The 22058-nt window shown below is 46.5% G+C and overlaps 2 protein-coding genes across 11 annotated transcripts in view; one reads left to right on the top strand and one right to left on the bottom strand.

Moving 5' to 3' along the window:
* Positions 1-1271: 1271 nt before the first annotated feature.
* ZNF408 (zinc finger protein 408) lies at positions 1272-3352 on the bottom strand. The gene is given in 13 exon segments (XM_074542181.1): positions 1272-1577; positions 1579-1733; positions 1736-1946; positions 1948-2098; positions 2147-2371; positions 2373-2464; positions 2466-2572; positions 2575-2646; positions 2649-2786; positions 2789-2846; positions 2848-3029; positions 3032-3085; positions 3229-3352. Coding segments are annotated over 13 exon segments (1674 nt in total). The 3' UTR covers positions 1272-1472.
* Positions 3353-3591: 239 nt separating this feature from the next.
* The window catches only part of ARHGAP1 (Rho GTPase activating protein 1), a 29750-nt gene continuing 11283 nt past the window's right edge, over positions 3592-22058 (top strand). The window contains exons 1-10 of one of the 10 annotated variants that reach the window (XM_005480059.4): positions 3592-3741; positions 4505-4637; positions 6142-6312; positions 8753-8938; positions 9725-9817; positions 15014-15043; positions 20231-20318; positions 20560-20691; positions 21194-21280; positions 21873-21971. In XM_005480059.4, the coding sequence (XP_005480116.1) occupies positions 8797-8938; positions 9725-9817; positions 15014-15043; positions 20231-20318; positions 20560-20691; positions 21194-21280; positions 21873-21971 (671 nt within the window). In that variant the 5' untranslated portion in view covers positions 3592-3741; positions 4505-4637; positions 6142-6312; positions 8753-8796. The other 9 variants (XM_014265487.3, XM_074543063.1, XM_005480060.4 and 6 more) reach the window with 9 other exon arrangements.

Raw genomic sequence — 22058 nt, 5'->3', positions numbered from 1 at the left:
ATGTGCTCCAAGCAACTCAGGGAATACTTAGCTCACATGCCCCTATAGAGAAAATAATTAAAAATTAGGACACCCAAAGGTTTATCAACTGAATTCATCCTCCATCTTAACATCCCATCAAAGTGTCATGGATCTCACTCCAGCACCTTGTCTGCAAACATGTCATAAAAGTTAACGAAAAAAATTTAAACCACAAAGAGCGGCTTTTAGGAGTGTCCCATAACTGCATTCATAGCACCCCAAAAGGGAATTATGCTACTTATGATTCCCTGGTGCCTTGTGCAGTGGGTATAAGAAACTCAGAGAATTTAAAGCCACTAAGCAAGACTAAATAAAAAAAAATAGAGAAATTGCAGATGTTTGAGAGGCATAAAACAGAGCAAGAATAGCTAAAACTGAGGATTCAGCAAATCAAAGTTGTGTTCCTATAACGTGGAAAGAGAGTGCAGAGTTGGCAAGTCTGAAAGAACCTGCTAGGTCTGGTATTGTCAACTCTTCCTAGGAGCTCAAGTTCACATAGCTGTGCACTTCATTCCTGCAACAGGACTAATTTACATCAGCATGCCTCAGTTGGCAAACAGGGACTGAAGAAGATGGAGCAGAGGGGATATTTGGATGTAGTTGTGGCAGTGCTGTCTTTTAATGTTTTGGTGCAGGGCTAGGAGAGAAGGAGAAGAGAAGAAGCAAGAATGTGTGAAGAGAAACAAGAGAAAAAATTATTGAATGCAGTATGAACGTGGAGAGGAAATGGACAATCTTCTGAGCAGGGATGAACTAGTCAACTTTTATGTGGAGAGATGAGGAGCCTTTCAGCTAGGGACACTGAAAATTGCACAGTGAGACACAAAACTGTCCTTTTCATGAACTCAGATAGATTGTCTAGTCACCATAAGCAAAAGAAACTGACAGCAAGCAAACCAGGTGACAGTGGAGAAGGAACATCCAGCCCTAGCTCCAAGGCAGGACTTTGCTTCTGCTAATTGTGTAAAATGCTCTTCATATTACAAGCTACATTGTAAACACTTGGAAAGCTGCTTACCAGTAATGTCTGGCACCAGCATGAGCTTCAAATGATCAGAAGTGTTGCTTAGCTCCAAGAGTAAAAGCCCAGGAAAGTGCTTGAATAGCAGCAAGTAATTAAAAAACTTGAAAGGAAGGCACTGTTCAAAGTCACTGCTTTGAGACTTTTCCTGCCTTCCCCACCGTGCACTGTCACTGACTGACAATGTAGCACAGGCAGAACAGAAGCACTGCTCATTAACGCTGTGTCTTCTTCAGGAAGTTTTCCCCATCAACAGCCAATGCCTTCCCTGTGCCAGGCCCAGCATGTGGCATGTGTAGGCTCATACCTTCAATGAGCAGCTACTGCAAAGACTCAAGTTTATACAGGCAGTTAACCCCAAGACTGCTAATTCTGCCTGGTGCTGAACCATAGGGCCTTGTTGCTAGCAGAAAGATGAGAGAGCTAGGTTTTATTTTGGTTTTTTACCTTGTTTTTTTAAGTACAGAAGACCAGCCAGGACATGTTGGGACAGCCAGATATCAGTCTTGACCTCTACCACTTCTGCCATGTCTCCTGAAGCTCATCCCCTCCTGGATGATGGCCACATCACTCAGTGAGGCCTCATCCTGCACCATAATGCTTTTGTCCTCAAGCTCGGAGAGGATGATTTTGATTATATCATTTGCTGGTGGACACATAGCTTTTGTCCCATGTGCCCCAGGATCTGGGATCTGCCTTTAGACTGGTAAGTAGCAATGCAATGACTGCTGGCTGTGATCAGCACTTCAGCCTCACTCCCTGGCCTCAGCACCTCCACCATGAGCAGGGTGAGCCCTGCTACAAGCCCCCCCTGCTGGCCCTTTCTCTGTGGCTTCTTTTTTGCTGCCTGAGGTAGGCCCACAGCAAGTGAGGCCACTATAGTGGCAAGTTCCTCAAAGTCCTTTTACCACCTTGTGGGTGAGCACATGGTGCACAACGCTCTGGGGAAGGGCGTAGCCCATGCCACAGAGCTTGCACTTGCAGGGCTTGCCAGCCAGGTGGGATTTCTGATGGCACCACAGCTTAGTGGCGAGGGTGTAGGACTTGCTGCACTGCCTGCAGGTGCAAGTGCACTACCCCACATGCAAGCACATGTGGGTACACAAAGAGCTGGAGTTGGCCAGGTGACACCCACATATGGCACACTGGCACCCCTTGGGACCGGCTGGACCAGTCCCAACAGCCAAATGGATCTCCCTGTGCATGCAGAGAGAGAGCCAGCATGCAAAGGCCTTGCCACACTGCTGGCAGGACAAGGGGTGCTGGCCAGCGTGCAGGGCCTGGTGCTCATGCATCTCTCCTCTGGGGCAGCAAACCTTGTTACACTGGGAATGGCCACACAGCCCTGTGGGCCAACCCGTGGGTCTTGAAGCTCCCTTCTGAACTATAGCTCTTGCCACACTCTGTGCACAGGAGGGGCTTTGTGGTCAAGGTGGACAAAGTGGTGCTTCTTGGGGTGGCAGAGCCACAGGATGGCTTTATCATACTCCCTGAAGCACCACCTGTGCTCCTTTTGGGACAGAAATTTTAGGGGGTGCTTGGGCTACCAGAGTAATCCTCCACCAGCTGTATATACTCCTCCTGCCACTCGGGGCCCTTCAGTAAGCCCTTCCCCCATGCTGTGGGAAAGCCAGTTTGAAGGTTTTGGAAGCTTTGCTCTCCTTCTCACAAAGCTCTGCAGTCTCTCCTTCTGTAGGACTGGCCTTCTGAGGTTCCTGCCCAAGTGTCCCGCCAGCAGAATCCTCGAGGGAGACAACAGATCCAGGTCTCCAGGACTTGCTGCCTGCTGTCCCGTTTCCACTTTTCTCTGCTGCAGATCTGGGATCTACAACCTTATCCAACTCTTTTTTGCACCTGCCACTGGTCTTAATGGTTGAGATGGGCTCGACATGCTGATTCTCAGTCCCCAGCATGCTGGCTTGTCATGGCTCATGTTTGGAAGCTTCTTGCAGCCTGTGAAAATATTTGGTGGACAGCCTGCTAACACAGGGTCATTGAGGACTGTGGTTTTATCAGCTACCCCCTTGGAGACCTCGGGATCCCCTGCACAAACACAAAGGCATGATGGGTGAATTATGGCTGGCTGTTATGTTGACATGATTGCTGCTGGATAAGAGAAAGATGAACGCTGGAAATGGATACTCTGCTATGCAGTAATCCTGGGGCTCTGCCATGAGAACCATTACTTTTATGATCTTTTTCCTTTTTAAACAGGGTAAGAGGGACGAATCTCTGATTTCTCACTACAAGACAGTACCTGTGCAGCATTCCTATTGTTTCACGACAAGTATTTCTACGACGTATCGTCATGACTGGCATAAAACAGGGCGACACGCTCTTTTTTGGACTGGCACTCCTAAGAGCGATGCACGGTCCGGACGGCCGGCCCGCAGGGGCTGCAGGGCGCACACATTGCGGGGCGCACCCCCAACGCTCGGGAAGGTCGGGCCGCTCATCCCGCCCACTCTGGGCCTCGGCACGCACCTACGAGGGGCTCTGCCTGCGGGGGTGGCCCGGGCCCCCCGCGCCTCCGCAGCCGCCCCCTCGGCCTCGGGCGCTCCGTGCCAGCGGAACGCTGCGAGGGAGCGGCGGACGCGCCCGGACGGCGGCCGGCAGCGGGCGGGGCGGGGCGGGATCCCCCGGCGGCGAGGCCGCGCTTCCGGCGGGCGGCGGTGACGGGCGGGCGGTGGCGGCGGCAGGTACCGGCACCGGCGGGGCGGCGTGGGGTGCCCGGGGAGCGCGGCTGGAACCCGCCTGCAGCAGCGGGGTGCGGCGGCCTGTCCTGGTGCTGCTGGGGCGGGGGAGCGACCCGGCGGCTGGGGCTGAGGCTGAGGCTGGGGCTGAACGGGCCGGGGCTGGGCCCGGAGCCCCGAGCGCTCCGCCCGGGTGTTGCCGGGCTCGCCCTGTGTGAGGGAGCGGCTCGGTTCGGCCGCGGTGCGCGCCTGGCGGGAAGAGCGCGGCTGGTGAAGCGCCGCGGGCACCTGGGCGGGGAGAGCCGGGCCGGCAGCCCGCGGTTCCTCGTCACCGCTGACCGGGGCAGGCGGTGCAGGTACCGCCGGAGCGGCGCCACCGGGGCTGCTGCTGGCTGCTCCCGACCTCGGCGGCTGCGGCGGGGCTGGCGCTGGGGCTGGCTGCCATTAATCCCGGTGCCCAGCAGCAGGGGCTGGTACTTGTCCTGCCTTCAGGCAATTGCCGTGTACTTGGGGATCTTTGTTTTAACAGTGTAAATAGTAAGTCCGTGAGTCTCGTGAGCAACCTTGAGGTTCCCTCAGGGGTCTCTCAGGAGATGAGTCGAAGGGAACGGGAGAGTATGTATAGTGTATAGATGTATAGTGGAGGAGGTGATGATGAGGAGGGGGAGGGCTCAGCCCGCGCAGGGCTGTGTGTGCCTCGCTGCCTCTCTCACACGAGTCCGGGGTGGGTCCTGCACGGCACTGAGAGCAGCTTCTGTACTTTGTGCAGCAGCTCCGGAGAGGACACTTGGGGAGTTCAGCACTTTTGCCCTCAGACCCTGCAGAGAACAAAGGGGAAGTTGACTCCTCGCTAGAGTGGATTTCCAGCGGGCACGGAGGTGGCCTTCAATAACCGGATTGAGGTGACTGGGGAAGGAATGCTGCTCAATTAAAAAGTTGTTGGAATAATGAAGGACCAAAGGCTTCCCTGAGCAATAGTGTGTCTGTCCTGAGTTTACTGGTCACGGTGAGCCAGGACAAGGTCTGGCTCTCGGCCTCTACATTCTTTCAGGGTAGTGCCAGGGTAGTGATGCTCTCGGTGGTATCATCAGTCTTGATATGAGGGAAGACAAGGGGTGGGCTCTGTGGGTGAGTCTCGGTTCGGGACCTCATTCATGCACGTGAGTACCCTGAAGGTCTGCTGCTGAGTAACTGCTCCCTTTTCTTTGGACGTGCTTGTTTTTAACACTGTAGCAAAGTGCAGGGCCTTGATTGATGTGTATAGAAACAGAGACATCTGTGCAAATAGGCTGAAACTGGGAGGTGTGGATGGCAACAGAGTCATAAAAATAATCCTGGAACCAGGACTGTGTTGCATCTGACCATTGCTTGTTCATCTTGCATGGAAGAAGAGGTCACTTGGCTTCTGTAATTCTTTATTGTATGTAGAGCTCCAGGGTGTGGTAATATATGCATGGACATATTTTGAAGTGTAATTCACTTCTGAACTAATAGTACATCTCAAAGAAAAACAGGAAAAGGAAACTACCAAGCAGGTGTAGCTTAGAAATAAGTGATAGAAAAATAGTGAAATGAAATTGCAGAAAAAAATAGTTTTCATGAACAGCAACCACCACGATTTCCTGGGTATAATGTGAATGGTCTTCCTTGGGTAAATTCTGGATGTTATATAAGGAATTTTCAGTTCAGAATTTCTGTGAATATTGTATGGTTTGAGTTCTCTCCTTTAGTGGAGTGTGCTGTTCTCCATCACATGTCTCTCTTATCTAGGAAAGTTAACTTTTATTACACAGCAAGTGTTCAGGTGTAGTGCAGTTGCAGAAAACATACTTAAATACTTGGAAAAAAAGGTAACAGTTGGGTCCTTAAAGCTTGGCAGTAAGTAAATGCTTCTGCTGCCATGTGTGATTCTTAAGGTTTTAAATCTTTGGCTACAACTTTTGCTTTTCAAAATCTAGGTATGTAATTTTTCTTATCTTATTATTTGCTATATGGAGTGTACCACTTACATCTTGTCATGACATTTATGTAAAACAGATGCAGTTTTTAAACGGAGTTAAATCTGTTGAAATGCTCTTTTATTGTTAAAAAACATGAAATGATTTAACAAACACTTTACTAATTTTAACAGCTATATCACCATGATACATATGGACTTTCTGTTTAAAGACAGATCCTTAGGGATCATTTTTGAGTACACAGGGAAGCATCTCATGCAGCTTCACTATTGGAAAGTGAAATGTATATCCTTGTATGAAGATCCTCAGTTTGTGTTTTACATGATAACTCCAGTTCTCTCCTTCTCAGAGCCTAGTTCCCAAGCATTTAGAAGATTTCATGTCTTAAACTGCTGTATGGTTATCTGATGTGAGATCCTGTGCTTTTGCCTTTTGCATGTTGGGAAAGGGCTGGAGAAAAATCTGCAAAATCTCCTGGGGCTCTCTGGGTACTACAGTATGGTTCACAAGAAGGACCTGAAATCTAAGAGGTCTTCTGCTCTGGATCCTGCTTCCATTAACACCATGGAGCAGTAACCTACGGCCAAGGAATGGAGCTGGCTGTGAAAACTTCATGAAGGTATCTGGAGAGCCTTGTCTGTTTTTCCAAGGGGTGAGGCCAGAGCACTATGCACTGGGCTCTTCTTGTGGTGTGGATCCTACTAACAAACAACTTCCTTCTTCCACATGGTGCCACACTAAGATAAATTTTATGCCTCAGGGGAAATCCCCCAGTGCTGTCTAATAACCTGCTCTTCTGTCTCTGGACAAGTGCTGCAAGTTGACTGTGATGCTGAGTGGTGAGTGTAGGGACAAGTGTAGGGACACTTGGTGACTTGCTGGCCCTATGGCAGTACCATCACTGCTCTCTGGGAGGATTTGGATTTGGTCTCCAGGTGTTTCAGGACTCATCTTTGGGGAAGTGGTTGCTCCTGGGCATCCCCAAGAATCTCCCATGAAAGGCATCTCAGTGGATGGTGGCAGTGAAATGTGGCTCCTCTGTCCCGACTGGGGCTGGGAAGTCCCTGAGAGCTGTGAATGCTGAGAGGCTGTCCTGGCAACCCATGAGCTTCCTCAGCATGGAGCACTGGCTTTTGGGGCTGCTGAGCTCCTGTGGGAAATGCTTTAAGCTCGCTGAGTCATAGGAGTCAGTGCCTGCTGTTACCATAGAAATCGGATCAGCTGCGAGGGGTGGGGAGTCCTGGTCCCTGGCTCCACTGCTGCGTGCTTCCAGCATGAGCTCAAAGAGCTGGGGAACCTGAGTTTTTGCTCCTTGTCCTGTTGATATCAGAGGAGGTCAGGCAGCTCTGGCAGCCCTGAGCAGAGGGCAGGGAAAATAATTTTGCTTGGATCTTTGCATGGCTGCAGTGGTGGGACCCTGTGTGTCTGATGTGTTGTTTTGAAGACCTGCTGTCTGTATATGTCATGTCTTTTGTATTTCGGGAAGCATTGCATTTGATTAGCAAAAGCTTTCAGTCCTTTGGGAGCCCTGGAGAGGTGAAAACTGATTGTAAACTGGTGAGTAGCAGATAAGGGAGGATAGGAAGTAAATAATAAGCTTGGAATGGTCCAAAGGGAGAAGAAAACCACTGGATATCCAATTTCCTGTGCTCTCAAAATGCATTCTCAAGCTTGGTGGCAAGTATAGACCTGAGCATGGATGTGACACCTTCCAGAGCTCAGTCTCTCACAGGTTTTGTCGTCTGTGCTCAGTCTGAGTAACTGTTTCATTGTTTCCTCTGCATAAATATACACATTCAAGCTCCAGGGATGGAAGATGCAAAACATCGTCCCCCTCTCCATTCTGCTAAAGGAAATAGCTTTACTGTGAATATACTTTTCACACTAAGGTGTTGTGCCTCCTCAGATCATCTTTGAACCCTTTGCTCTCCTTATAAAGCAAAATAAGCACAAGCATTGCTGTGAAACAGTGCTGCAGAGACTCTTGCTGATGCAAGGTGTCACTTGATTTTTTTACACTTCCTCTTGGCTTGCTGCCTGCTGACCACTGAATTACTGTCCACGTGGTCAGTGTAAGCAGTCCAGATCTACATAGTTGTCCTTTTTAATGTTTCCTTGCTTACTTCCAGGAGACTGAATTCAGAGGATAACAGCAGCTTCCCAAGGATTGTCCTTAAGAGTTGGTACTCTTAGGAGGTCCTGTATGCTGTGCTAGCTCAGTCCCAGCTTTAATGCATCTTCTGCTTCAGATGAGAGTGAGAAATATTTGCAAACAACAGCAAACGCACTGAGCTGTCTGTTTCTCGGACCCTCTTAATTCTTTGGTCTGCTTATTGCATGCTTGGTGAAAAATACTCATTCAGGCAGTACGGCTTTAAATGAAAGAATTCATTCCTTGCTTCTAGCTATTATGTAGGAGAGAGGATTTACTGGGTGATGCTGAAAGGAGATGAGGATTCTATGTGTATTGTTCTCCCTGTTTTACTAGCTCCGCCTAAAAAATTCCTGTTTTAAGGAGCTGTTCACTTCTCTGTTCAGATCGCAGCACACTGAAGCACGCACTTCAGTGTTGTTGAGAGCTCTGGTTCTCCATTATGGGGAGAAGGAGGGGGGTGATTCTTGGGAAAGCTTCCAGTACTGGGCCAAGTGTGGAAACAGCTGGGCTTTGTGCCAGCGCTTCGGAGGGAGGGGGAGCTCAGAGCCATACAGGGAGTGTATCAGGCAGGGGCTGGTGCAGCCTGTCGCCTTCTGCAGAGTCCTGGTGCTGCTTCTGTTTCAAGAGAGAAAAACTGTTCTGCCCAGAGCTGTGGGCAAGCAGAGATTCCTTGAGAGGGTTGGTACAGCTCTTGATGGCTTTTGATAGCAATTGGCATGAAAGAATCTGATACGTTGTGCCTCTGGCGAGGAGGAGGAGTTCCTGCTTGTATTAAGGGGGAGGGGACACAATCTCTGGATAAGCAAGGATGAGGGAGTATTGGGGGGAAATGGGTGAGAAGAGGAAGTGTCTCTGTGGGGAGGTAGATTTGTGATCTCTGTGTCTCACCTAACAGTCTCTGCAGTCCGTGTTTAGACACAGCGAAATAAACTGCGGTGTTTGGGGACCATGGCTGCAGACCCGCTCACGGATCTTCAGGATGACCTGAGCTTGGATGATGCCAACCAGTCCCTCAGCCAGCTCAAACTGGCCCCCTCCATAGATGATAAGAACTGGCCATCAGATGAAGTCCCTGCTTTTCCCAAATCAGGTAAGTTTCCTGCTTGTTTGGGATCTGGGTTTTGGCCAAAAAGCAGTTGTTTGTCTTGCAGCATTGTGGTCTTATCTATATAAACAGAGAGCCCCAGCTCCATTTAAAAGCTTTATAGATGCATTAAACTTGCACCACACCCAAGTGAATCAGCCTCAGTATTGAACAGCACTAAAAAGTGCAGAGCCAGCTGCTGTAAATATGCTCTTCTCAGTCCTGTGCCTGGCTGCATTTTGGTGCTGACAGAATAGATGTGCTGTAAATCTTTGAGTATGCTCCATTATGGTCTCTTGCAGGAAAGTTTGGCCTTCTGGACTGGAATGGTCTCAAACTTCCATCTGGGAGGTGGGGCTGGAGATCTGAGTTGTTGCTCTGAAATCCTGTGCTGTGAACTATGAACAGAGAGGTCAGGAAAATTAGCTCAAGGATATATAGTATGACCATCCATCAAGGGACTATGTTAAGATCCTCCTTTCCCTAAAAAGCCATGACTGTGTCCTTGGGTTTTGTCTTTGTGAATATTTGTGACATATTTGAACATTTGTTCAAGGGAGTGTGCATTCTGAGGGACACATATTGATCTCATAGGACTGAGAGGACTCTTCTGAAGTCATTGCTCAGAATTCCATGTCCACCAGAATTTCAAAAGTGGGTTTTCAAGGTGTATAGTTGCATACATTAGTCCCATGTAGAAGTGCCATTTTTTCTTATGCTTCTATCTTTCTGTATTCTCCAATGTGCTCCAGATCCCTTTTTCTGATTGCTTGTTTCTTGTACTTTGTTCAGACGACTCCAAAAGCTCCCCTGAGCCTGTCACTCACCTGCAGTGGGATCATCCCTACTATGATATTGCCAGGCACCACATTGTGGAAGTAGCAGGTAGGAACCTTCCTGTTTTCTCCTTTGATGTCTTTGCAGCTGGGCTGAGGAAGGACTTTTCTAATAGGGCTTTGGGGACATCTGTTGTTTGCCAAGACCAAGTGGCAATGACAGGTGGCACAGAAAAAACGCCAAACTTCTTGAATGTTTGTGATATGTGTAATTTTCCATTGACTTCAGCTAAACTTGGGTTACTTCTTGGCTCTTGCTGACTTGATTATATTATTGTCAGGACTCAGTTGCTTTTGCTGAATTGTTTTAGATATGGCTCTTTACTACATCCTGAACACAAAAGTGGTTTTTGCTTGATAATGCCACAGAAGTTATGTAGTTAAGCAATACAGCTATAAGGTCCTCAGCTGACTGAGTAATCCACAGTGGGTGGAATCACTTGTATCTGAACAGCCAGAGCTTGCCATCCTGTTCAGAAATAACATCTACAGAAATCTGAAGTAGGGGGAATAGGCCTGTGTTCCACTGCAAGGAAAGACCTGTTCATTCAGGGTCACAAGCATTTGGATTTTCCTTGTGTTTTCTTGTCCATATTATTTTATTTATGCTAACCCTTGGTGATATACTGCTGGGGACCTCTATGAAACAGAGTTCTGGAGGATTCTTTAGGTTGCTGTGGTGAGCCTGAGTGAAGGGTAAGGCCAGTTTGTCTTGTATTCCTTGTTTTTTTTTTTAAAGAAGCACTTCTACAACTTGTTGTGACTTGATTCATACTTCCTGCTTGACTATAACCACCTCCTACCCTTCCTGCTGCCACCTCCTTCCCCTCCTACTGCCATCTCTCTGTAACTTGGTCCCTGCCCCACATGTGAATTGTCAAGGAAGCAGAGGCACAAGCTGGAGTCCTCCTGATTCAGGGTTGTTCTGCAGCAGAGTTTGACCACAACGAAAAGAGTCTCTGGCACTTACTTTGGTAAGAGTTGTCTTGATATCATTCTTTTCTAGGCAGTTTTCTCAAATGAGCTTTCTTTTTCCTGATCTCTCATGTTCCATCTTTTGTGGAACAAAATTATAATGGCAGACTCAAAACCTTGTTGTTTTTTGTTTTCCTGCTCACTTTGACAAGCCAGGTGTTTGACATTTGGGCTGTTATGCCTTATAGGTTTGCCAGAAGTGTTTTCATTTGCAAATGTTTTGCAAAGCTTCTTTTCCATGGGGCTGGAGTTTCAGGACTGCCGGTTATAGAGGTCTGCACCCTGGTCTCTGCTGCTGGAACTGGAAAGGGACAGATGTGTGGGCTCCACCATTTCAGTAGTAATAGCCAGAATATTTGGAATGTGAATGGCACAGGTATTTGAGGACTGTGGGAAAGGGTGAGTTAAACGATAACAGTTGTTGCTTTAGGCTAAGTTTCAGACAAAGTGCTTAGCAGAGTTTAGATCAGAGACATTGATATGACTGGAATGTCAGCCCAAACCAAGGATATACTTTGTCTGCTGCCTCCTGGGATAAACACCACTCTTTCTGAGGTATTTCTGTTCCAAGGTAACGTGACTTTTTCTTTGACAAGCTCTCTGAATGGAGTATTGCTCCAGTGGAGGTGTGTGTCAGTGGCTGTTGGAACAGAGCCATTTGGCCATTTGACACAGTCTAGGGTAGCAAATGAAGAATTAGCCAACTTCCTGAAAAGATTCCGGGGTGGGATGATGGCTGACTGGGAGCTGTGCCTGCATTCTGAACTCTTCCCCGCTGTGGTTGAAATTTGTATTCCTGGTGAGCGCTGTGTCCCTGCAGTGTCTCTGTGTAGTGCAGAAACAGCTCAGAGAAGCTTCTGTTCTTGTCTCTTGCCGGCCAGTGTTCACTGGGAGCTGATGTGTCTGGAAGCATGTGATGGTCCCACACATGGCATGTGCTGTGATGCCTTCCTTGGCACTGGGAGAGCTTGGAGCACAGCTCCACATAGAGGATTTGCTGCCATGTACGTTTGAGACTTGCTGGTTTCTCATCTCCTGAAAGGAGAATTTAGGAAGTGGATCAAACATATCTGACTTGTAATCTTGGTTCTGGGGAAGCTGATAATTTTTTTTTTTGGTCAGTAATTGAGAATTTTAACTGTTCAGAGTATCGGACAGGGTAGTCTTTTCTGTTGTTGGAGGCAATCAATCTGGGACAGTCTGGAAAAATCCCATTAGAGGTAGCCTGGAGAATAAAAATCTCACTGGAGGATTAATATGAAACTGTTCAGATGTGGCTCTGCTGACAAATTGTGTTTGTCAGCAGCTCCAGGTGCAATGAACACTGGCTATGCTGAGCCTGAACCAAAATTACCCTACATCTCTTGTAAATATTAGCAAATGGCAGCAGATCAAGGATAGTTTTGTCCACTCTGTTGATTCATTAGCTTTCTGTCCCATGTCCTTCCCTGTTCTGCAGTTCAGAGCAGAAAGTTTGTGGCTAACTCTGTTCCTGCCTGCCCTGAAATATGTTCTGTGATGATGGTGCTATTTTGAGACAAAAGCAGAAGGCTGGTTCCCATCCTCAGGCTGAACTTCATGATCCCAGTGTTATCCTGTGTGGTCAGAAAGTAATTGCTTCTTGCTGGATATGTGCATTGAGTTAATAACTTAATAAAAGCCCAATTTTGATGTTAAAAAGTTAGCACGCTCATTTTCTAGCTGGCCTTAATTCAGTCCACGGCGTGCTTCATTTGAAATGTCTGGCTATCTGACCTAAGGGGGAAAGTACTGAAATACTTTTTGCAGAATTTGTTCGGAAAATAAGTTTTTGGGGTTTGTTTCTCACTTAAAAATAGTGCAGTGGTTTCATGGAGACTCTCCTTTGTGCCCTATTGCTCCTGTCTCTTCTGGGGACTAGGATCCTGTGGGAAGAGGCTGTCCATGGAAAAGGAGCAGGCATGTCACTGCTGTCCCGTGTGGTGCTGTGTTGCACAAAGATGACAGCAAAAGGCATCCGGGCCACAGTCCTGAGGGAGTTCTCAGAACTGGAGTATTGTTAGGAATCACAATATTTTGGTTTAAGGAAACATTCTTTTGGTTCTGGGACTCGATGCTTTTCTGAAGGAAGATGTTGGTGTTGTGCTGTTCCTTTCAGATCTGCCTTAAAGTGTGTGTTTATGGAGTGTTTTACACAGGCCCTGGAGAGGTCTCTGTGTGGTTTTGTTCTTCTTGACTCTGAGTGCCTCTTTTTGTGAGTGCTGTAGCAGTGAAATTCCTCTTTACGCGTGGCCTGAAGCTGAAAGAGAGGAGGCTTGATTTCATTGCACAGTCCACTTCTGCAAAGTTTGTTTTTTTCCCTTGCTCATGTCACATAGAATTTGGAGGAAACACAAGCTCCTGGTTGAGAGCTGTTAAGGAACTCTCCCAAGTTTCTGTTATGTTGAGAGTTTTTGTGTTCTCCTGCCAGTTCTTACATGGCAAAGGCGCTGCTTCCATCTTCTTGGGGGTTGAGGCAGATGTGACAGTCTTGGCCTTGAATTTTAGCAGAAGCTGAATTGCAAAACTGAGGCAGGTAGTTGATAATAGTCTAAAGCAGGTTTCTGGAAATGGCAGTTCATACTGGAAACCTGTGGCTGTGTGGGAAGAGCAGAGCTCTTGTCAGCTCTGGCAAGGTGCTCCATCCTCATTCTGCTGCCCAGTCTGAAATACTGGTCTTTTCTTTGTGCTCAATATGCAAAACTATGGCTATGAGGTTCACCAGCATTCCCGTTTTACACAATAATTGCCTTGCTTTCTTTTGGGATAAGAAAACAGAGGCCTAACATATATTGACATATGAATTCCTCACTGCCATGGAGGGTAGAAGATAGTGTATCATTGGTCAGGAAAGTGGCTGTCACTATATACTCCAGCTATGTAATCCCTGCCCAGTGATTTCAAAACTTTGTTGGAGCTCAGAGCATGTTTCTGCTAGTTTGTGTGGGAAATCTGCTGCCTCACCCCATGAATTGTCAGTCTGTGGGGCTGCCTTCACAGAAAAACTGTGATGCCAATACGTGTGAGACCTGTAACTGAAGTGGGAAAACAAGGTGGAGAGCTATGAGTGTACCTTCTTTTGTGTTACTGGATTGAAGCTGCAATTCCAGCAGTAAATCTATTTTCATTGGTGAATTTGATTCCAAACCTACCCAACAAACATGACTGCAGGTGCCAAAGCTGTAGCTGGTGCTGATGATTTGCTATAGGTGTTGGTGATTGACATGGGGAGGTAACATCAATCTTGGAGCACCAGTAGCTGTTGTTTCTCTGAGCAGGCAAAGGCAGAAGTGGCAGACAAAAGTTGTGTTGAAGATGTTTTGCAGGGTGTCTTTGGTGGCTAATGGACTCAGCAAAGGGTAACAAGGGCACTTTTCAGGCATGGTACGTTGTTACTGGCTCCATCAGTACAGACTGCCTGCATTTCTGCTGCTTTTGGATGTAGTTTCCAGCTTTTAACTGTTTTGTTTGTTCATTTCTTTAAGAATATTTTGTATGATAAAAAATATGAATTGCCTCTATAGAATTGAGTCTATCCAAAGCAAGCCCAGCTTGTGCACCATATTTTGATATGCAAGGTCAAGGGAAGGAAGGGTATCTAAGGAATTTTAAGTTTATAAGGGAATGGAGAATTTCTTCCTAGAGCTCTGCTCTGCAAAGGCTCCTGTCTGCCCATGTGAGTCTGCTGAGTATATAGGTGTGAGAGTGATGGAAAGGGGCTAGGTGTGATAATAAATGCCTTCATAAACTATAGGAACCTTTTTAAAATTCTAATTGGCAGTTCAGTTTTTTTACTCAGAATCTACTAATCATGAAAAAAAGTTATGGATGTGGGATGTGTTATTCATATGGTATGATGCCATTCTCTGTGCACTTCTGAAGTTGTTCAGAGGACTTCAGAATTAATTGCAATTAACCCTTTTAAAAGTGGGTTACAGCAGTTACCATTTTGGTGGCAGAAGAAATCTAACAGTAAGGGCAAGAGATTTGATTATACAGAGTTAGTTGCAAATTCAAAAAGGAGATTTGGGAATCAAGGCTTGCTGTTATTGCCTCTGATTGTTAGATAAGGCTGCTTTTTGCAGAGGAGCATGGGGGGAAGATGAAATGGATGGAGGTTGGATCCTGCAAGACAGCAGCTGAATGCGTCCCGGTGGCAATCTGGCTAGGCTCTCAGACTTTAACCTCATGATTACTTCCTGGGAAAGGATGCAAAGCTTGGCTTGCTATAACTTTTTTTCTGTTCCTCCAGACCAGGGTGCACTTGATGGGGCCCAACCAGGTAGGTAGATTTTTTGTGGCGCTAACATTTGGTTCTGTAGATCATGGTATTCCTTTAGCATGACCATGGCCTGTAGCTGGACTGTCTCAGGGGAGCCCAAACTTTGCTCAGCCTTAGGCTGCACTGGCAATTTTTCAGGAATCCAAAGACTGCACAAAATTGTTGTCTGAGGGCTGTGCCTCTGCCTCAGACACAGCAGAATCATCTGAGCCAAATTTGGTGTGTGGGCTTTACTTTGGGCACTTCGGCGCTCATGGCTCTCAATGTAAATCCTGTTCCTGTCCTGTCATGGTGGTGGCCTGCTTGGACCAGTTCAGTTTGAACTCCAGTTCATCCTGTTATCCTATGTGGTTTGGAAGTTCATTCTAGGATTGCTTCCTATTCTTTCACATGATCTGCTGCTGCACTCACGTGCTAAGCAGCTGGCACTTAAACTGGATTCTCCATCTGAAAGCAACTGTTATCTGTTTCTTCTCCATTTGGCTGCAGAGATGTTGTGTTCTGGTAACCTGTTTGCCCAAAGCTGTGCTTGAGTTCCCTGGGCTTGCTGAGCATTTGTTAATACTCTCCGGACTTCAGTCCTAAGTCTCAGTAATTTGGCTGCTGGGGCTTTCATGCTTCTCAATGTACATGAAAACTTCTATTGGTGTGAAATTCTTACTGCTAAGACCTTCACACAATTCATGGAAATGCTGATTCTCATTTCCTCGTTATGTGGAGTCTTCTTCCCCTTTTTCTGTGCTCTCAGCCATCCTCCCAAACTGCATTCTTTAATATGACCCTCTAGTATATTTTTGTATCAGTTAAAGCTAAATTCACTTCATAAGGCTTTCTGATTCTGGCAGCGTTTGGATATTGGGAATATCAAGGTGGATGAAATAATGTATTAAAATGCTTCTGCTTTGAACTCCCTACCTTCTTTTCCTTCAGGGCTAAATCCACTTGGGAATTCAATAGGCAACTAAAATCTACTATGCTTAAACCTTTCCCAGCTGTGCCACAAGCTTAGTGCAGCTAATTGAAATGAAATTACATTTGACAGGTTTTTTACTCACAGTGGCTCTGATTAAACATGCTAAGCTTTGTGAAGCTTGTGTAGTAATATTCCAGTGTTCTGTAGTGGTGCTCTTTCCTTGGCCCTCAAGTCTGTTAACTTTACTGTTTTAGCAGTAGCACTAGCTTTTGGTGGCAAGTTTTATCCATCTGCATTGTCCAAGTATCAAAGTATTAAGATATTCCCATATGAATCTTTCAACAAGATAGGCACCTAACTGAGGCGACCTGGTGAAGGTAGGAATGAGCAGTCTCTAGACTGCAGCTAGGCTGCCTCAAATCATGACATAAATGCTGCAGGATGTATTTCAGGATATGAAATGGATGTATTTCTATTTACCTAGAAATAGTAAATAACAGGATTTGCATGCCAAGGATGTATTTTCCACGTGCAGATTTGTGTATTTTTTGGCTGTGCAGATTCATTAAATGCCCTATCTTGGGACATGATTGCCCTCTCGATGTGAATTTCTGCTGTGATACATTTGTATTGCTGCAGGTTTTAATCTGAAACATTTGTCTCAGTATTTTAATTTCAGCCCTTTTAGAAGTTTGGCCTTGCACTCATGGCTTGGACACACAGCAGTGATTTTCCTTGCCCCTGTCTTAGAAGTGCCCTGGAAATGCTGCTTTTTGAGCAAGAAGAAAAATGCAGTTCAGGCCTTAAAAGTGCCATAAAAATATTCAGGAGCTTATGTCAATCAGCGCTACAACGGCGTATCTCTTTAGATGAGCAGCTGTCTTGTCTGGCTTTAGATATTGGCTACTGTCTTGCTCTTTGTTGTTAAAAGCAAAATAATCTGAATCACATCCTTCAGGGAGGTAGTTTAATTCCAGTGTACTTGAAAATATTTTTTAAGTTGGGGTGTTCTTTGAGTACTGATGGTATATAATTTGTTATTCGTTTGTTGTTTGCTATTGAGCATTCCTCATCTGGGAGAGATAGGAGGCAGCCTGAGAAGGCAAGTGTTTGCTTCGTGATCTGTAGTTGTGTTCAGTGGAAACTTCAGCTATTTGCAATTGCAAACAAGGGGTGAAGACCTAGATACATAAGATTAATGCTGCCAACAGGAAAGCAAATAGTACAAGGGATGGAGCATCTGGGAAAGATCAAACCTGATAAGAATCTGTTCTGTAGGAGGCAGAGGGGCCACCTGAAGGTAGTTTCCTCCAACAAGAATGCATGGAATGGGCATTAGGTTCTTGTTTATAAATTGGAGCAACTGATTGTTCAGCTTTGATGCTGAATTTTTGTTTTTGTCATGTCTGGTGCAAGGAGACTGATCAGATATATGTCAGGTGGAAACAAGATTGGCAGTTGATCATTTTGAAAATCTCTGTGTTGACAGGCTGAGTTCAATGTGATGAAACTGGAGCAAAACCCAGAACTCAGAAAAGGGCATGCTGGTTCCTTTCTAGGTCTCATGCATAAATTCATTCTGATTTGGAAGGCAAAACAGGCCACTCCTTTTTCAGTCATCCAGGGCACTGTAGATTATCTTTTGATGTACTTGGCCCTGGAAATTGTCCAGGAGAAACATGCCATCTCCCCTTTGGAAGAGTCATGGATTGTCTGTTTATTCTTTACCAGCAATCCCAGACTATGTAAGGAACAAGACTGTAGACTTTGCATAGGCCTTGCTGTAGGCTTTTATATAATTTCAGAGAAAGCTATTTAAGGTATGTCATTCTGGAATTGTGGCTTGTCAGGTCTGATAATCAGTGCCCAGAAGCCTGAGCTGAGCGTATGGGCACCCACAGCAAGGCACAAACATGGTACTGCACTGCACACCACAGAGGTTTGTGTGTGTGATTAAACTTGAAGTCTGCATCTGGCCCTCAGACCATCCACTCTGGTGTGAAATGCAGCCTCAGTTAACTGAAGATATCATCTGTTCTGAATTTAGCATGCAGCTACATATGATCTGCAAAGATCTGTTGTCTTTCTGACCATTCTCTTTCATGAGTATAAAACTCAACCGATTCTCAAGTGCTGCATCCTCTTGGTGCTTTATACAGGCCTTTGTCCTTCAGATAGAGACATATGAGTTGCTCAAGACCAATGGGAAGGATCACAATATGCCATGTTTCTTGCCCAGGACTTTGTAACCTGCACTTAGTCTTTTAGACAACTCATTTACATTAGACTTGTCCCTAAAGCTCACAGTGAGCTGCCAAGAAACTCTGGGGTAGGCACAGAGTGGGCTGCCATGGGATATGCAGTGTAATGTTGGTCTTGTGGCCTGGCTGTGGCTGTAGCTGGTTGTTCCAGACGAGCCTTGCATCACTCTCCTGGTCCTGCACTCCGGGCCGTGCGCCCTCCCCCTGCCCGTATCTCCGCATGTGTGTGTCAGTGTGATGGCCCGCTCCTAGTGCTGCCGCAGTGTCCTTAGCTTGGGTACAACTTCTGCCTTGTGTGCATCACTAAGTTCTGTGTTGTCTGGTGACTTGAAAATGGGACTTGCAAGGTGAAAATAAAAATGAACAAAGAAGCAAGAGAATCTGTTCTGGCAAGATGGGGGCAAAAAGGGACCAGGGGCATCTTAATGTCATTGCTGGTGTGTATGAATTCTCTGGCTGCCTTTTGCAGCACCAAGTGGTCCTCTGGTACTAACAGGCAGCATTCCCAGAAATATCAGGTTTGCTGTTCCGGGACCCCAGCTGCTGCATGGCAAGTGTAGCCAAGTGATAGTTGAGTGCCAGAGCCTGTGCAAAGCTGAGAAAATGGCTGCATGAATATTGTAAATCCATGCTGGGAAAAGGATATATTTCAAGAGGAATGATGTATTGCAGGTCAGTCCTGCATAAGTAGCGATCCTTGCTGCTTTTCTGTGCTGTGGTCTGTGTGAGATGCTTTACCATATGGGAGTAAGGAGGGTATTGTTGAGTATAGCCTCAACAGCCCCATTCACTGTTGCACTCTCTGCTTGACAAGAAAACACAGGTTTCAGAGCAGGGTGAGTAGCTAAAAAGGTGGGAAGACTTTTACCCTTAACAGTAAAGGAACCATTTCATCTCCAGTGCTGCTAAAAAGAAGTCATCTTTGTGGAAATGGATTGGGTGTTGTGTCTGGGAGAGAATCAGACTTTTCCTCAAACTCTGTATGTCTGCAGGATTTGTGACCTGGTTCTCACTTGTGCAAATCTCTCTATTCCCCAGCATGTCTGCTAAGCTTGGCCATGCGTGTCTGCTTGGGCTTTGTTCATGGGGCTGAGATCTCTGCTGGCAGAAGTCCACTGATGGTTGAAGACTTGCTTTGGGGAAAACTTGGCTTGTTGTCTCTGAAGCCTCAAGTGGTGCCTGGGAGTGTCCTCCATGACATGACGGTGCTTTATGGGTTATTTGGCTCCAGTGTGATGGGGACTGTTTTCTGCATGGCTTTTACAAAGAATGCTTTGTCGTGCTGCACTTTGCAGCTCCTTCTGTCTCAGGCTGGAAAAATCTCTCTGTGGATGGAAAATCTAGGAAGCGGTGAAGAGCTTATTCTACAATCCTTCTGGAGAATCCAGCAGCCCTACTTGGCCCATCTGTAGAAGAGACTTTCCTTTGGAAAGATGAGAAACTATCTGGAACTCATCCAGAAGAGTTCTTATCTGGAGCTGCTCTTTTTCTAGGAATTTCTTGGTTTCCAGGGTATGAAATGGCCTGTGTTCTGTGTACAGAACTAAACTCCAGGTGAAGCAAAAAACAGGTGCACCAGGCTATTAGAAGTTAGTCTGGGAGTGTGTGCAGGATGGAAAGAGTTATTGTGCCAGTGAAGGGCAGTTTTCCCTGTGCCTCCTGGACATGTGTGTATCAGGAGCAATGCCCAGGCACAGCTTTGCAGGATTAATCCTCTGAGCACTCTGCTCTGTACTTGCCTCCATCCCTATGTGCCCGGAGGCATTCTGGTTTCCAGTCCTTCATCTCCTTTCAGGGCTGGAGCAGGGAATCTGTTCTTGATTCTCATTGGCAGGCCCTTGGCATTCAGGTTTCTGCTTCCACACTAGGCCCATGATAACTGCTGAAAATCAGATTTAGCTTTGCTGGCAGCTGGGCCTTGTTATGGTGGTTTCTCATTCTTTCTTTACCCCTTGCTGCCAATACCACAATGAAGTCCTTACCTCCCTGTAATCTCTTGCATTTTATCTGCAGGTGATGACAAATATGGAAGAAAAGTCATTTTGTTCAGTGCTTGCCGGATGCCCCCAAGTCATCAACTAGATCACGTGAAACTGCTGGGGTAAGTAGAATCTTAGTAGGCTGATGTTAATTTCTTAAATCTGACCTAATTCTCAACTACTGGATTCCTGGGGACAGATCCATCTACAGTAGCTTGTTTAGCTGGACATGTCATCCCAAGTGCTTACCTCCGTTGCTGGAGTTGCAAATCCTTTGTTATGGTGCACAGAAAGAGTCCCAAAGGGAGGAATAGGCTTTCTGTAGCAGAGCACAAATTGAGTTCATCAGTTCTTTCTTCTCAGGTACCTGAAATTCACACTGGACCAGTATGTGGAGAGTGACTACACTCTGGTGTACCTGCACCATGGCCTGACCAGTGAGAACAAGCCATCCCTGAGCTGGTTGCGAGATGCCTACAGGGAATTTGATCGCAAGTGAGTAAAGCTGCAGCAAGCAAGGAAGTCCTGTGCTGTTCTCTAGCCTAACATAGAGGATCTTCCCCAGCCCTCCCGTGCAGCTTGGTGATCATAATTTACTGTCACTTATTCCTCTGCTTGAGGAGGTGGATTGTTGTTTAATACAGATTGAAACATAGGTTAAACAGCTCCTTCTGTAGTTACATGCTTTAGGCCAACAGGCAACCAGCAAACCCAGGACCTGGTGTAAGTAAGTGTGTCAGCCCCACAGTATAATTGTAGGTTCCTGAGGAGGCCACTCACTGATTTTAGATGAAAATTGGAATACAGGGTAGCATGCCCTTAGGCTGCTGAGTGGCCTGACACAGCTACAGAGCATGGGAGAGCAGAGGCTATGGGTGCTGGGGTGTAGTGAGGCTCAGTGCAAAAGGCATGAAGCAACCAGGGCACCCTAATCTTGTGGAAAGGTTGGTTCCTTTGCTTAAAGTGCAGCTTGTCATTACTGGGCTTCTCTTGACAGATACAAGAAGAACATCAAAGCCTTGTATATCGTGCACCCAACCATGTTCATCAAGACCCTGCTGATACTCTTCAAGCCTCTGATCAGGTACGATCACTGTTGGAGGCTCACCTGCATGTTCACATTGCAGGGGAACAATGGGGCCTTCTCAGAGGGGCACAAGCTGAGCCCAGGCTGCCATGCCTATCCTGGAGTCTCTCACCTTTTTCTGTCTCCTCCCACTTCTGAACTCAGAAATACTCACACACTAGAAATACCTCTTCAGGAACTTACAGAATTTGCAGCTCTGTGCTACTCCTTTTCTCTCCAGCCAGGTAGAAGTAAAAAGTTGCAGGCTCTGTAACTCAAATATTTAATTTATTGTGATACTGAAATAATAACTCCATGAAATAATTGGGAGTAAAATCTTCTCAAGCCTACTGCTGAACAAAGGAAGGAGAAATCCACCATTTGAGGGAGCCTGCTAGGGCTTCTAATATATCTTGGAAAGTCTTTGCATCTCCTGGTAAAATAGATGGAGTGGCAGAGTGATGTGGGTGACATCTCTGCTGCTCAGCCATACCTGCCCTTTGCCCCACTGATGTTTCTTACAGCCCTCTGCACTCCTTTTCTGTAAGAAGTCAGTTCTGTTACTGGATTTCCCAATTCCTCACATATCTACCTTTCTCTTGTTTTTCAGCTTTAAATTTGGACGAAAGATTTTTTATGTGAATTACCTTAGTGAGCTGGAGGAGTATGTGAAGCTGGAACAGCTGGGGATCCCAAGCCAAGTGCTAAAGTGAGAATACTGTCTGTCTCCCCCCGCTTAGGGTTCTGTGAGAGGGGACCTTTTGGGCAAGGGAAGGAAGAGATCGTTCCACTCAGG

This window comes from Zonotrichia albicollis, chromosome 6 (genome assembly GCF_047830755.1).
Source record: "Zonotrichia albicollis isolate bZonAlb1 chromosome 6, bZonAlb1.hap1, whole genome shotgun sequence".
In the NCBI taxonomy this organism is placed as follows: domain Eukaryota; kingdom Metazoa; phylum Chordata; class Aves; order Passeriformes; family Passerellidae; genus Zonotrichia; species Zonotrichia albicollis.
Note: the sequence above shows the minus strand (reverse complement) of the source record. Positions and strands in the feature narration are given on the sequence as shown.